Source organism: Penicillium chermesinum (genome assembly GCF_028974085.1).
Source record: "Penicillium chermesinum strain IBT 19713 chromosome Unknown utg000007l:1.0-2695246.0:1.0-2697696.0, whole genome shotgun sequence".
Classification (NCBI taxonomy): domain Eukaryota; kingdom Fungi; phylum Ascomycota; class Eurotiomycetes; order Eurotiales; family Aspergillaceae; genus Penicillium; species Penicillium chermesinum.
This window is the reverse complement of record NW_026695317.1, coordinates 1,912,398-1,926,009: the sequence shown is the minus strand read 5'-3', so window position 1 is coordinate 1,926,009 and position 13,612 is coordinate 1,912,398. Positions and strand designations below refer to the sequence as shown.

At 54.5% G+C, this 13,612-nt stretch overlaps 7 protein-coding genes across 7 annotated transcripts; 1 reads left to right on the top strand and 6 right to left on the bottom strand.

The window, feature by feature from the left end:
* Window positions 1-728: 728 nt before the first annotated feature.
* N7468_009453 (oxygenase MpaB family protein) lies at window positions 729-1,640 on the top strand (the record flags this gene model as incomplete). Its single annotated transcript, XM_058478749.1, has 1 exon — window positions 729-1,640. One exon carries the CDS (start codon window positions 729-731, stop codon window positions 1,638-1,640), a length of 912 nt encoding a protein of 303 aa, XP_058327079.1.
* A 395-nt stretch (window positions 1,641-2,035) lies between these two features.
* N7468_009452 (uncharacterized protein) lies at window positions 2,036-2,474 on the bottom strand (the record flags this gene model as incomplete). Its single annotated transcript, XM_058478748.1, has 2 exons — window positions 2,036-2,086; window positions 2,166-2,474. The coding sequence occupies 2 exons, from the start codon at window positions 2,472-2,474 to the stop codon at window positions 2,036-2,038; spliced, it is 360 nt and encodes a 119-aa protein (XP_058327078.1).
* A 1,462-nt stretch (window positions 2,475-3,936) lies between these two features.
* N7468_009451 (uncharacterized protein) lies at window positions 3,937-4,559 on the bottom strand (the record flags this gene model as incomplete). The annotated part of the gene is made up of 2 exons (XM_058478747.1): window positions 3,937-4,378; window positions 4,447-4,559. 2 exons carry the CDS (start codon window positions 4,557-4,559, stop codon window positions 3,937-3,939), a joined length of 555 nt encoding a protein of 184 aa, XP_058327077.1.
* Window positions 4,560-5,148: 589 nt separating this feature from the next.
* N7468_009450 (uncharacterized protein) lies at window positions 5,149-5,762 on the bottom strand (the record flags this gene model as incomplete). Its single annotated transcript, XM_058478746.1, has 2 exons — window positions 5,149-5,580; window positions 5,661-5,762. 2 exons carry the CDS (start codon window positions 5,760-5,762, stop codon window positions 5,149-5,151), a joined length of 534 nt encoding a protein of 177 aa, XP_058327076.1.
* Window positions 5,763-6,330: 568 nt separating this feature from the next.
* On the bottom strand, window positions 6,331-7,840 carry N7468_009449 (indoleamine 2,3-dioxygenase; the record flags this gene model as incomplete). The annotated part of the gene is made up of 3 exons (XM_058478745.1): window positions 6,331-6,909; window positions 6,941-7,489; window positions 7,553-7,840. The coding sequence occupies 3 exons, from the start codon at window positions 7,838-7,840 to the stop codon at window positions 6,331-6,333; spliced, it is 1,416 nt and encodes a 471-aa protein (XP_058327075.1).
* Window positions 7,841-9,224: 1,384 nt separating this feature from the next.
* Window positions 9,225-10,315, bottom strand: N7468_009448 (zinc-binding alcohol dehydrogenase family protein; the record flags this gene model as incomplete). The annotated part of the gene is made up of 2 exons (XM_058478744.1): window positions 9,225-9,816; window positions 9,939-10,315. 2 exons carry the CDS (start codon window positions 10,313-10,315, stop codon window positions 9,225-9,227), a joined length of 969 nt encoding a protein of 322 aa, XP_058327074.1.
* A 620-nt stretch (window positions 10,316-10,935) lies between these two features.
* Window positions 10,936-12,688, bottom strand: N7468_009447 (IscS subfamily cysteine desulfurase; the record flags this gene model as incomplete). Its single annotated transcript, XM_058478743.1, has 2 exons — window positions 10,936-11,358; window positions 11,585-12,688. 2 exons carry the CDS (start codon window positions 12,686-12,688, stop codon window positions 10,936-10,938), a joined length of 1,527 nt encoding a protein of 508 aa, XP_058327073.1.
* Between the last annotated feature and the right edge of the window lie 924 nt (window positions 12,689-13,612).

Sequence of the window (13,612 nt, the reverse complement as noted above, 5' to 3'; positions counted from 1 at the left end):
GAAGAAACCACTCAGGGATCGCCTGCTCTCCTGAAGCGAAGGGCGCTCCCGCAAATTGGGCCATATATGGGGTCCGCCCCGGACTTTCCCATTGTTCATGGGTGTGGGGATCCAATGGACCGCAAAACAAATTTCGGATAGAGGAGGGAAGAGCTTGCACAGAGGAATGGGGTGCACCAAAGGTGCACCCCAACGACCCGCAATGCCCCACTTGAGGTGAGAAAAAAGAGACTAGTGGGCCTGTGCGTCGGAGCACTAATGCCTGAAGGGGGATAAGTCCCACGAGACTAGTCATCCTCATGCAGTATAGATTGACACTATGAGATAGTGATCAGCTGCGGACCGCGGCTTCCCACTCGCAGATGTCGGGGCTTCACATGTCCGGGAGAAATGCTTGACACCGTGACCTTCCACAGACTTCCCCTCCCTTCGGAGGCCTTCCCACTGGGTTTTAGTGGGCGATCTGGAGGCGCAAGATGATGTGATGGGGTTGGAACACTAACCCTGATTCGGTCGGAATCTTTTGTCTGGGGTTTGCGGGGACGAAAATCCTGGCGACTCGCTGATTTAATTGATCTAGTAGCCCTCCCCTTTCCCAGTATATACCCTTTTGACTTTTTTCTTTGCTCTCTTATACTCCCTTTGCAAAGACCTTCTAGACTTCTCTTCTGGAATATCCATGTGCAACCCGTCTCTGGACTTCTAGTAGCTGGGAGTATCTATACATCATGTCGTCCACCTCGTCTCCCGTATCACCCATCGACAAAGAAAAGGCCGAAGCCCTAAGCGGCGTCGACCATGTCGAGCCCACGGCCGTAAACATCACCACCGATTCCGGGCGCCTGCACGCCCTGGAACAAATTGAGATCCTTCCCCAGATCCTGCGCGAGGGCATCCTCTTCGCCGGCTCCGGCGCCGCTCTCCTCCTGCAGGCTGCCCTTCCCGACCTGCGCAACCTGGAGGCCCCCAGCGGCAACGCCGACGCCCTGATCACAGAGCTGCTGGACGCCCTGCAAGCCCATCTCAGTTACATTTCCATCCTGGTCTTCGGCACCCGCGCCGAGCGCCAGAACCTGCTCAACCTGCTCCACCGCGGCGAGGCCCCGGGCCTCCCAGACGGCCGCAACAACCGCTTCGCCCACCATCCATCCCTGCAGCTCTGGATGGCTGCCACCTCCTACGTCACCGCCACCGACTTCTACCAGCGCGTCTACGGGCGCATCGACTTCGAGAGCGCCCAGCGCGGCTACTCCGAGTTCACCCTCATCATGAATTGTCTGGGTGTCCCCCCGGGCACCTGGCCCTCCTCCCGCGAGGCCTTCTGGCACTACTGGGACGACCAGGTGTCCAAGCTGCAGGTGTCATCGGATGCGGTGCAGCTGGCGCAGTCGCTGCGCGATAGCACGGATATGCCGCGCTGGGTGCAGCGTATCAAGCCGTTCTTGCACAGCGCGACGGTTGAATTGTTGCCGCCGAAGCTGCGGGAGGCATATGGATTGAAGTCGACGGCGAAAACGCGGGCGCTGTATCGGATGATGATGGGCTTTTCCATCACCGTGTACCCGGCTCTGCCCAATAAGTGGCGCGCCTATCCCTTACGCTATTATCAGGATCGACTGAAGACTAAGTTGACTGCCTAGGGCGGATTACTAGTAGGAGTACTCGACGGAGAGGATGGCCAATTTTGTACATGAGTTGTTCTTCGGTCTTTTCTCTCTCACTTTTTCCTTTCCCTTTTTTTTGTTCTTGGTTCTTTGCATGTCTGTTTTCTTTTTGGTTACTAGTATATACCCTGCCATGAGATACGCTCGTGCTACAATGAGGCTCCGTTCTTCCGCGCTACTTCCAAAAAAAAAAACAAGAAAAGAAAAGAAAAGAAAAATTGAATATATGAATATGTATAAATGAGTGGGATTTTTTTGGTAAATGTCAATTCGTAGATTCATCACTGCTTTGGTTCGTATATAGAGAATATCGGTATCGATATTTTGAAAAAATGTGCGTATAAACATGTAATAGTCAAGCGTATGGGTTATTATAGCGAGCCCAGTAGTGAGCCCAGTAACTTGGAAACATCCCCGAGCAGCTGTCCGAAAATTAGCAATCGCCCCGGGGGTAATTCCGCTCCTTATGAACGGCATGAAAGAAGAGCGCAGGGTACGTACCGGAGTGGCCTCTCCGATCAGAGTAGTCGTGTTGTCCACAAACTCTTTGGTCAGAAGCGAGTCGGCATTGGTCAAGATACTCTGCAAAGTATTGAGGTTGCTATCGGAAAGGAGTTTGCCGCCGTTCTTAATGATGGTGTTGAGACTATTGATGTTGTCCTGGCTCAGAAGGCTGCCCAGATCGCCCAATTCGCTGAGGAGACCGGTGGTGCTCGCCGGGGCAGCAGCAGCCACGGGGTTGGGCTGGGGAGCTGCCACAGCAATCGCCAGGGGAGCCATGAAGACCGTCAACAGAGAAGTGACACGCATGTTGAATTATACTGAGGTTCGTGTTTGATCTGATGGGGAGGAGAGATCAAGGGATTGTTGGACCTGGAAGAAAAGTAAGCCCATGGATACAGCCTCCAAGTCTTATAAGCGAGCATCACTGTTACTAGCAAGGCCGCAGCCACCATATTACGCCCCCCACTTTGCCTCTAGGTCGGGTCGAACATGGTTCCTTTGCACCCCCGCCGAGCAAGCCTCCATCCGCCCAGCCATTTGGTCCGAGGGAAGCCGTGATTATTGTGCACCTGCAGATCCCGTATCCCCAGAAACAATGCATATCTACGCAGTACCGTCTAAAGTCTACAATTCCCAGCCGTCCAGAAGCTTCGAAGCAGGGAAAAAAAGAAAAAGAAAAAGAAAGAAAGACACAATGCCCCGAGACTAACATAACTCCTCGACCTGTCACAATTCCTAGTTCCAGGCCTAGTGCCAAAAGGCTCGCGCCGGATTGGCAGGATCACCACCAACCGTTACCCCCTCGGTCGATCACGAGCAAAACGCAATTAACGGCACCATGTGAAAAAAAAAAAGAAGCGAAGAGGAGAAAAGCGCAGTAAGACACCTCCAACCACGCTTTCTGACTTCTTTCATCGCACAAGAATTGCCCAGCCCAGAAAAGCAGCTCACCCCGCATCAACGCAAAAGCGCCCTAAACGCTTTTTGGAATAAGATCGCCGGCCTCACAGGGCACAGACCCAACGAGCAGCCTCTCTGCAGGCCCAGCCCTGGGACGAGCGAGGCGGGCGTCCATGGTTGGTGTATGGGGAGAAACTAGCGTCGAGCCAAAACTCCTTTCCTTTCCCTCTTCGGTTCCTCCATGTGATCCACCGCGGAGCAAGGCTTCGCTACAGTAACGATCGCCGCGATCCAGACTGATCGCAGTTCCAGGTTCTCGGGCTGTTATCGACGTTAGGGATCGGCGGTCCCATCTTGTATCTGCTATATTAAAATCCTACCTCCCATACCTTGTTTTCTGGACGGTGGATGTGGTGGTATATGCGGAGTATTTGCGAGAGAAGGGGGGAGGCGCAGGAGGCGCCGAGGGCCAGGGGAAGGTAAGAGCATGTGTTCCCGTACGCCACCATGTTATGCCCCTGGAAAACTTGGATAAGCAGGAACCAAATTGGAGAAAGGAAAAAAAAAGAAAAAATAGTCGTTAACCATGTCATGCATCTGCTCGTCACGTCGTTTTTAATGCTAACGTCCACTAATTCAGCTATACCATGCAAAAGTGAGACAACGGGACACCGACAAAGCAAAAAAAGTACTCGTAAAAGGACCCGGAAGGAAACCCACCCCCCAAAAATTGGGTGACGAAAGGGGAGAAAAATTGGATATATACAATTTTCTCACTGCGACCCAAGACGCACACCGCTGCAGCCACATCCCCCCAATCCCAATCACAATTAACCATGGAACCCCAGTTCCCCACAACCACACGTTCCTACAGTACAAGCACCAACCCAAGAACCCCCAGCACCCCGGCCACCGAGCCCGTCAACCCTGTAGCCTGGGCCGGCGCCACCCCTTTGGACGGGGTGCTGGTCGCTTTGTCAGTGGCCTCTTTGCTTGTGGCCTTGGCGGTATCCGTCGAGGCCGAGGTGGTTTCGTAGGCGAGCCCCGTTGTCGCCGTGAGCGCGCCGCCGGCAATCTGCGCCTTCACAACCGTCATGTAGTTCTTCACGTCCGTGGGCAGCGCAGCGTACCAGGTGGGCGTGTTGCCGGCACTGATTTGGCTCGCGAGGGAGCTGCGCGAGTGCGGGTCGAACAGGTCCCAGTATACAGCGCCGGGGATGACGGCCATTATTTCCTGCAGCATGTTCTTCGGGGGCGGGGAGATGTTGCCGAAGTTCCCTGTTCTGGTGGCATTGGCCGTGAGATCCTGCCTGTCTGTTGGTTAGCTATGTCTGTTGGGGATGGAGGTTGCTGGTCGAGAACTGGGGGGGTTACGGACAAGGCGCTCGATAGCGAGGCTATATTGAAGCCCGGAGCAGAGGTGGTAGCAGGATCGGGTGTCTGGGCCCAGACACAGGCTGTGAGGGAGAGGAGGATAGTAGAGATTCTCATTTTGTGACTGTTTCGAATAGATGTGGATCGCCAAGTTCGATATAGAACGAAGTCGAGGAGTTGTGGGACGAGCCAAGTATATCAAATGCTTGACCCCTCCACGATCGGCAAGTCCACCTAAAAGAAAATCCCTCTATGCTCGGTCGAGCTAATATGCTGCTTATGACCGGGGTATTGGGGCTGCTTATGCTCTACCGGCTTGACTAGACCTCGGACCAGGTGCGGGGCTTGGGAAGATGCATGTCATCACTCTGGATGTCTAGATCTGGCCCGGTCCTGTCGGGCCTTTTTTTAGGTCGCTGTTGGTGTATATTTGGATTTGATCGGCAGTCGATCGACCCAGACCGGAGCAATTAGCAACACAAGGCATCAATGGTGGCCTCTGCATCTACCAGATTCAATCTACTTGATACAGCAAAGATACCGTGGAAAATAGTATAAGGAAAGCAGTGTCAGATTGTGGATATCATGTAGTTCTCGTGAAAGTCGTAATAGTAAAACAAGAGATGAAGAAATGGCTGATCTCAAGCACAACGGGCCCAGGGAGCAAAATCACCCAGCTAAGAAAGCAAAGAAAAGACCAGACTCTCTACAGACCCTGCTTCTTGTTGATATCGGCCTCAGCCCCACGCTGGCGGGTCTTGCCCTCATCGTGGATATCACGGTACTTCTCCTCCTGCTCGCGGTCGCCCGCGACAGCAGCAGCAATGCCACCCAAGGTACCCTCAGCACGGTCCTGGAGACCCTCGCCCAGGTCCTTGAGCTGGCCCTTCGCCTCCTGCTCCTTACCAGCCTGGTTCTGCTCGACACCGGCACGGCGCAGGCTCTCGATGCCGGTCAGGTTGCCAGCGGCTTCCTTGACAGAACCGACGGTCTGGTCCCAGGAGCCAGTGTCACGCTTGGGGTCGTCCCTGGCGACAGCGCCGGTGTTGGGGTCGGCGGTAACGGGGCCCAGCTTGGCGGTGGTATGGGAAGCTTCGTTCTGGGACTTGGCTTGCTCTTGGGCGAGGTCACCCTTGGCCTGGTGGGGGATGTCAGCCGCTGTGTCTTGAGGACTTCCACCGTGGCTGAAGGGGGTAAGCTTGGGAGGGGTAGACGAACCTGAGTGGAGGAGTCACCAGTGATAGCGCCGACAGCGCGCTGGGCAGCGCCAGTCGCGGCGTTCACGTAGGAACCGAGAGTAGAAGAGTTGCCGTCAGACATGATGGTTGTAGATGTAGTGTTGGATTGGTAGTTGATGTGGAAGATGGAGGAATTCTAAATGTCAAGAAAGGATCCTTGAAGACTGCTCAGGGTTGTGGAAGCTTGTGATACATGTCGAGGAGGGTCGACCCTCACTTCTTATATAGTCCGTTTGCTGCTGCTTCAATCCAAGGCAAACAGAAGCCACGATCGCTATACTCCAGGGTGTGACATCAACGGTGACGTCATCTCACGTGATACGACTCGGATTCGCCAGTTCTAGTAAGCAAACCAGGAACCACTGCGTCATCCAGGGCACACGGGGCCTGGAGAAAGTTTCTAAGCTTTGACTGTGGGTATGGCCTCTCGCTATCAAAGGAGCACATGGCGTAATTGGAGATGATCACTAGATGGATGGTAAACTTGTTTGACCTTGCTATGTACTTGGAAGAAAATGGATGAGATAACCGCCAAACACCATACCCGTCATAAGGCAGCGTGGAGCGCCAGAAGAGGGTTCAATGCAGAATCTAATCGCTCAAGACAAATCATGGGGAGTCGTAAATGGCAGAACATAAAACAAATACTATCACCAGTGACAGATGCCCCCCTCACTGTCAGCCGCAGTCCATGTTCCGCAGAGGCCGACCACCTCGAGGTGCCCATCAGCGTGTTCGCCAACCTTGCTCAGGGGAGCAGATGAAGTAAGTGGCGGCCCGTTACTGAGCAGGCGTTGAGCCCAAGCACCGACTGCTGCCTCGCCAGTCTCATCGCGTGCCTGTTTGAGGAACGGGATGAGGGCGGTGCCGCCTGTGCCGCGAAGCTTCTTGCTGTCTGAAGGCACCGCAGACGCGAGATTCACCCGGACTGGGGCTTCAGGTTTGGCGCTAGACTGGGGTACTTGGCGACGGGAAGCCCCACGCGACTGGATAATGATATAGCGGGACACGAGCTGGATATGCTTGTCGCGTAAATTCCGAAGCGTGGCTAGGCAAGCGTCGAAGGCAAGCACGAGGGCTGGCTGGTCACGGTTGGCGTCGACATACTCCTTGATGTTGGCGATGGCTTCGACATCGTTGAGGAACCGACGGTGGGGACCAGGCATGTAGCTGCGCATTTCATGGATAAAGCCATGCCCAGCCTTGGGGCTCTTCTCGGCGGGGTCCTTCTCGTGACGTCCCGGTGGGTCGATGCTCCACGCCCAATATAATGTCGAAGAATTGGATCAGCGAGCTCTGGGCATTGCTGCCGCCGCCGTATTGTCGGTAGATGGGCACACCGCTACCATCGTCGTAGTTGAGGCCCTCCTTAGGGAGACCGGCGTCCGTCATGTTCTTGCTCCCGGCAAGATAGGGACGGATGCGGTTGTAGAAGACGTAGGGGTCGCAATTATCATACATCTGTTGCAGCAGCTCGGTGACTTGGTCGATGATCCCTGCAAATTCCTGCAGGCAATCTGCGACGACGTCCGTCTGGCCAGCGCTAGCTGCAACGATGGCGTCGAGCATGAGGGGAATTGAAGGCGCGCCGCGAGCTTCAATGGCCACCGAGACGAGGTAGAACCATTGCTCGTCCAGAGATCCGGTGAAGGTCTGCAGACACGCCAAGTCCTGGAGGTCGGCGCTCGGCTCATTGCCGAATATCGGCTTGTAGTTCCAGAGGCAGACGCCAGCGTAGGTAGCGACAGGTGGAAGATCTAGGTGATCGCACACCTGAAACAGAGGAATCGTCAACTGCGGAGGGACTTTCTATGGCCACTGCGTTAGAAGATCTTTGATATCAAGACCTAGATGGGGAGAACTCGAACCTACCGATACAGGACGGTCGCCACCCCATACATATCCATGAAGCATGAATACCAGGACTACATAAGCCCGGCGCCATTCCGGCTCGTCGTGCAAATACTCCGTCGACAGGACGGGCATGCCATCAATCATCGCCCGGATGCGCTTGCTCAGCAGCAAGGGCTGGAGGTTGCCGACGATGGATTCCCATTTTGCGTAGTACTCATTTGGCAGGTGAGTTAGTGGCGGCTCTGGCGGGAGGAAGCCAAATTCAGGCGAAATGCCATAGTCCTCCAGCGAAAACGGAGGAAGCATGGTCAGAGATGGGACCCGGAAATGGAAGGGCGAAAAGCTTAAAATGGGCACGTGTGGACTGCAGCGCCGTCTCCATTCGGGACTCAATCAGATGACGCTTTTGGCTGGGATCCAGCAACCGGAGGGCAGCTCTGAGAGATGCTAGGATGGAAGATGGGATTCCTACGGAGGAAAAAGCAGGCCTGAATCCGGCGTGCGGCGGAGTTGCAGGAGAAGTTGCAATGTAAAAACGCCAGAAACGTCAGGAACCTTTTGTGTCTAAGAGGGGGCCAGACAAAATCCAATCCACGGGTGGCGTGTTTCCAGAAGCTGGTGAATCTGCGTTGACCGGGTGAGAGCGGATGCTGCCAACCCGAGGGGACCCTCGCCAGTTATAGTCTCTACCGGAGTTCTGGCCGGAATACGAGGCAGAGAAGGTGCGGAGTGGAATCAAGAATTGACCGAGTTTTCCTCGGGGGCCCTCCCAAGCACGTAATGGGCCGCAACGAGGCATTTCTAAGCACGCGGGAAGCCAAAGAGTCCAGCAAGTTGGGTCGCGGGTCCGATATAGGATTAGAATGTAGTGATTTTAGATGGCCCTGGGCCAAGACACCTTTGGGGGCAGACCATTGCGGGTCGGAGGAGATGGGTGTCGAATATAGGACCTCGGGAGGGGATGCAGGCGGAAACAAGGGGAAAGAACCTCAATAGACTAGGTTTATTATAGAGGAGTTTAAATATAAAACCAAGGGAACGGGCCTCCACGCATGGTTACTTGCAGCTGCGCTCGAGCGGGACGGCCGGTTAGGATGAGTGCGAGCGATTTGGGTCCCCCTCTAGGCTGCACTAGCGTGGGTGCTAGAGAATGAACCGGAGAGCGGCCCAACACGCCTTTTTGGTGCGTTCTCGCCGATTCCGGTCGCTAAGCGAGAGTTGTCAGCACAATCGCCGACCCTCACGCTAAAACCCTTTAGTTTACGGTGAACAGGAGCCGCCGTCCCCGGATTTTCCGGGGCCAACGTCACCTGCTGTCTTCTTCTGGCAAAGGCGCCGCAAGAGTAAATCCGCACGTCCGCCCTGGAAACTCGGAAACTCCGCCCTTCCGATTTCTCGAATCTTTTGAACATTCGAGTCTCCAAGAGCTCCGGGGACCCCCGCCACATTACAAAATGGCCTGACAATACTCCCTGGGTCATAGCAACTGATGGACACGTGCCGATGTTCGCTCTCCTGTCGAGTTGCAATAGTACGAGGGCAAGATTACCCGATAACGGATTCATTTTCCATTGAAATTTCTCCAAGGTCGATCGCCCCAGATTGGAGTCGTAGATCTTTGCTAGTACATTCCCACCGTGGAAGGTGTCCCCGCCGACCCAATTTCGTATTCAAAGCTAGTAGTGCCCTGCTAAACACGAACTACAAACTTACTCCCACTAACCCCCTCTTTCATCAACCGATCCAGAGCCGGCTGTATAGCCTCAAATCCCTGCCCAACAACATCCACTGCGGTGGGCAACTTAACCCGTCCACTCTCAACAAGCCGGGCCAACCCCGGGATCAGTGTCTGCCCACCAGGGGTCCCAAAGACCTGTCGCGCAAAGACAACAGTCGCCTTCACCGCCGCAGGAGCCTTGATCCCCACCCCCGTCATGACCTGCGAATAAAGCTGCGCTCCATTAGGGTTCAGAGCCGCAAAGACCGCCGGCTGGCTCCCGGCCGCTCCAACCGTATCGATAATAGCATCCACGCCCGCCCCCCGCGCGGCGACCGTACGGATATCAGTAGGATCATCCTGCGCAGATCGCTCAAAGCATTGATCCGCACCCAGTGAAAGCAAGCGCTCATGATGCTTCTTCGAGGCAGTCGTTAGGATCAACGCCGCCGGCAGCACCAGCCGCAAGAACTGGATAGCCATAGCCCCAATCCCAGAGCTGCCGCCCAACACCAGAACAGACTGTATCCCAGCGCCGCGCTCGCTGGTCGGCGGCAGATCAACGCTTTCATGGGGCAACGGCAGTCCCAATCCGACCGCGATAGCCGACGCCGCGGTCGTCGCCACCAAGCTGTCATCGCATTAACTTCTTAATCTGCAGCACGCAGGGCCCAGCTCGAAACTCACGGGAGAGAGGCCGCTTGCTCGAAGCTCAAGCCGGCGGGTTTCCGGGCAACAAAGTGCGCGGGCACAGTGAAGATTTCCTGGAATGCACCGCTTCGCGGGTCAGTGCCGGCGAGGCTGAGGACTTCGTCGCCGGGCTGGAAGCCTTGGACTTGCGAGCCTACGGCTTCGATGGTCCCTGCCGCGTCAATGCCGAGGACGGCGGGGTATTCTTGGATCATTATGCCGAAGGCGCGGTTTTTCCAATCTATGCCGTTGAGGGCTATGGCTTTTGTTCGGATGGAGATCTCGTTGGGGCCCGGCGTGGGAGTGGGGACTTGGGTAAGGGTGAATTGGCCTCCCTTTGAAGGAAGTTGGTATTGGAGGGAGACTGAAGCCATTTTTGGGGTCTCTTGAGTAACAATGGGATCGATTAGGTGGGTGTTGAAGGTAAGCTGTAGATAGCCCCGGTATGTACTCCTGGGGCAAATCTGAGGTCTTCGTAGATGTCTATGTTCTGGCCGAGCAAATTAGATATCCAACTCTTGTTCATGAGACGTATTTATATCTGATCGTAGCATTACAGCACCTGGAGTTTCTCTTAATGCGCTCTTTAATTCCGATCGCATAAGAGGCCCATGTTGACCCTCTGGTTTGGCCTGCGGAGTTAAGATGGGGTTATATCCGTACCAGATAGCGACGGCTTTAGGACTCGAACAATTGACAGGCTCGATAACCCAGGCCTTTCTTAGTCTTGTGGACACAACTTGAATGCTTACTGGTCATTCAAACTGCATCCATCTGTGCTCCCATTGGAACGTACCCCTCAAGGACACACGGACGATACTACCAGCCAACGGTTACGCGTCCTACTTATCTTGGAAGTGATACTGCGGCCAAAGATGGGAGTATTGCATTCTGTACATCATTGTTGTTACATCAAACCCGAACGCCAACCCAAAGGGCAATGAATTTTAAATCTCCAGCGAAAGTGATTAGAAGCAGATGAGAGAATGTAAAATTAGTGCTGGCTCCATTCGATGGTGTTGAGGTCAATACCCTCCTGCACCAGCTCCCACAATGGGCTCAGCTCACGGAGGAAGCCTACACGGGCCGTGACAGCCTTCAGAACGTAATCGATCTCTGCGTCCGAGGTGAAACGACCGATACCGAATCGAATACTGCTGTGGGCACTCTCGTCACTGCTGCCCAGGGCGCGGAGAACATAGCTGGGCTCCAGGGAAGCAGAAGTACAAGCACTGCCTGATGAGAGGGCAATGTCCTTGAGAGCCATCAAAAGAGATTCACCCTCAACGTAGGCAAAAGAGATGTTCACACAGCCAGGGTAGTGGTGCTCGGGATCACCATTAAGAGAGGTGTGTTCCATGGCGAGCAGACCCTCTGAGAGACGCTTCGAAAGACGCTCGATGTGCTTGGTGTCGTACTATATATGGTCGTTGGCGGTTAGCATTCGTGTACTCAAAACAAATAGGCGTGAATTCTTGCGCTTGGAGCGGTCTCATTACCCCTGCACATGCGCCATTGAACCCAGGCACCATTCCTCTCGGGAATGGGGCTACCGCCCGGGTTCTCCGATGATATGAAGCAAAATATAATCATGAAATCGAAAAACAAGCCAAATGAGTGGAAATAGACAAGGTTTATCTTACCTCCATGTCTTGCGCGGCAAGGCGGCATGCCTCACCGAAACCAACAACTAAATGAGGAGCAAGGGTTCCACTGCGCAGACCACGCTCCTGTCCACCACCACTGATGAGAGGGTCCAGACGGACACGAGGGCGACGACGAACAAAGCAAGCACCGATACCCTTGGGACCATAGATCTTATGGCTGGAAATCGACATTAAATCAATGTTGGCCTTGTTGACATCGAGCGGGATCTTGCCGACAGCCTGGGCCCCATCGGTGTGGAAGAAGACTTTCTTAGAGCGGCACAGCCGACCAATCTCCTCCAAGGGCTGAATGACACCGATCTCATTGTTCACGGCCATGATACTGACAATGGCGGTCTCCGGGCGCATCGCTGCCTCCAAGTCTTCCATCTTGATCAGTCCGTTCGACTGGACGGGCAGATATGTGACTTCGAAACCTTCATCCTGCAGATGGCGACAGCTGTCCAGGACGCACTTGTGCTCGGTCTGGGAAGTGATGATATGCTTCTTCTTTCCGGAGCGGCCGAAGAACCGCGCCACACCCTTCAGACTCATATTATTACTCTCAGTTGCACCGCTAGTGAAGATAATCTCCTTGGGATCAGCACCAATCAGGTTGGCGATGTGCTCACGGGCCTGCTCGACGGCCTTCTCCGACTCCCACCCGTAAGCGTGGGTTCGCGAATGCGGGTTTCCGTAGATGCCGGTAAGATACGGGAGCATAGCGTCGAGAACACGGGGGTCGAGAGGGGTAGTGGCTTGCATATCGAGGTAAATAGGACGGGTGCCCTGGTCCATCACGGTGGCCTGCTTGAGGATGCCCGCAGAAGGGCTCAGGCTGGCGTCGGCGGAGGTGCCAGCGCTAGGAAGGTTGACATTTCCAGGAGCAACGCCTGTCTGCTTCATGAAGGATTTTTGTTCCTCCTTGATCGCAGTCTCGACGTTAACCTGCGCATGATCGGCCTTGGTCTCAGTGACATAAGAGCGAGCTCCCCGGGAACCGGTGGCGAGGACGCGACGAGGGGCTGTCCAGGTACCAGAAGCTAGGCGCTGCGAGTAGGCGCGAGATGCTTGTCTCCAAGCAGCGGGAGCGGCAGACATTATGTTGACGATGAAAGAAATATCATCAAGATGGGAGGAGGAAGAACGAGAGTTGCACTAATATTTTCCCGCGTTATCGGGGAATTCGATTCTCGGAGTTGAGGAACCTCGGTGTTATAGTTTCTCCGAGGCCTGATGTCATGCCTCAGGCCTGTATGGACCATCCTACAAGTAGACACATTCCAGGACACAGATAAGATGGAAGAAATACCGATATCGGATGGGAAAGAGAAAGAGAGTTATTCAAGTTACCGCATCACTTTGCTACACTAATATCGGTTATACTTCGAGCAAGAGACAATGTTATCGTACAGGAGCAGTGGGCGTTGAACCCTTCCGCTTCGGTGACGATACTTTCACGAAGGTGCCTGCCTTGGGGCAAGGGACACGACGGTGCTTTGGATAGAAGGGTTCCTAGAATGGGTGTATAGTACGGGAATGCGCAATTTCAGACGTGGCGACGTTCAACGAGGTGAGGACGTCGTAAACTTGGGTGGGATTTTGGAACCTTGGAAAGGCTCCCGGAAACTTCATCCAGGCAGACCCATTTCTCTCGTTCGTGAAGCGCAAGTTCCCGGAGATCACCTTAGTTATTCCTGTGGCTTTCGAGACAGCTGAGGTCTCCCTGAAAGTACTACGATATCACGCTGCATACATCTTATACGTTCCCTCCCGGTTGAATCACTCCGCGAACATGGTTCATTCGGGTAGGGCTGGATAGGAAGGGCGATCCTGATCTGCTTGGAGAACAGCTTCGGGTCCGAGAATCTTGGTTGCCTGACGGGGCACAAGAGGACCGAAACGTGCCAGGAAGTTCGGCGGTCTGTAACACCAATGGCAGCGCCCGCGCCACACAGACTGGGGGGTAAACTAGCGAAGCGTAACTGAATCGGGCGCGAAGCAAATCAGGTACAGCCACAGACC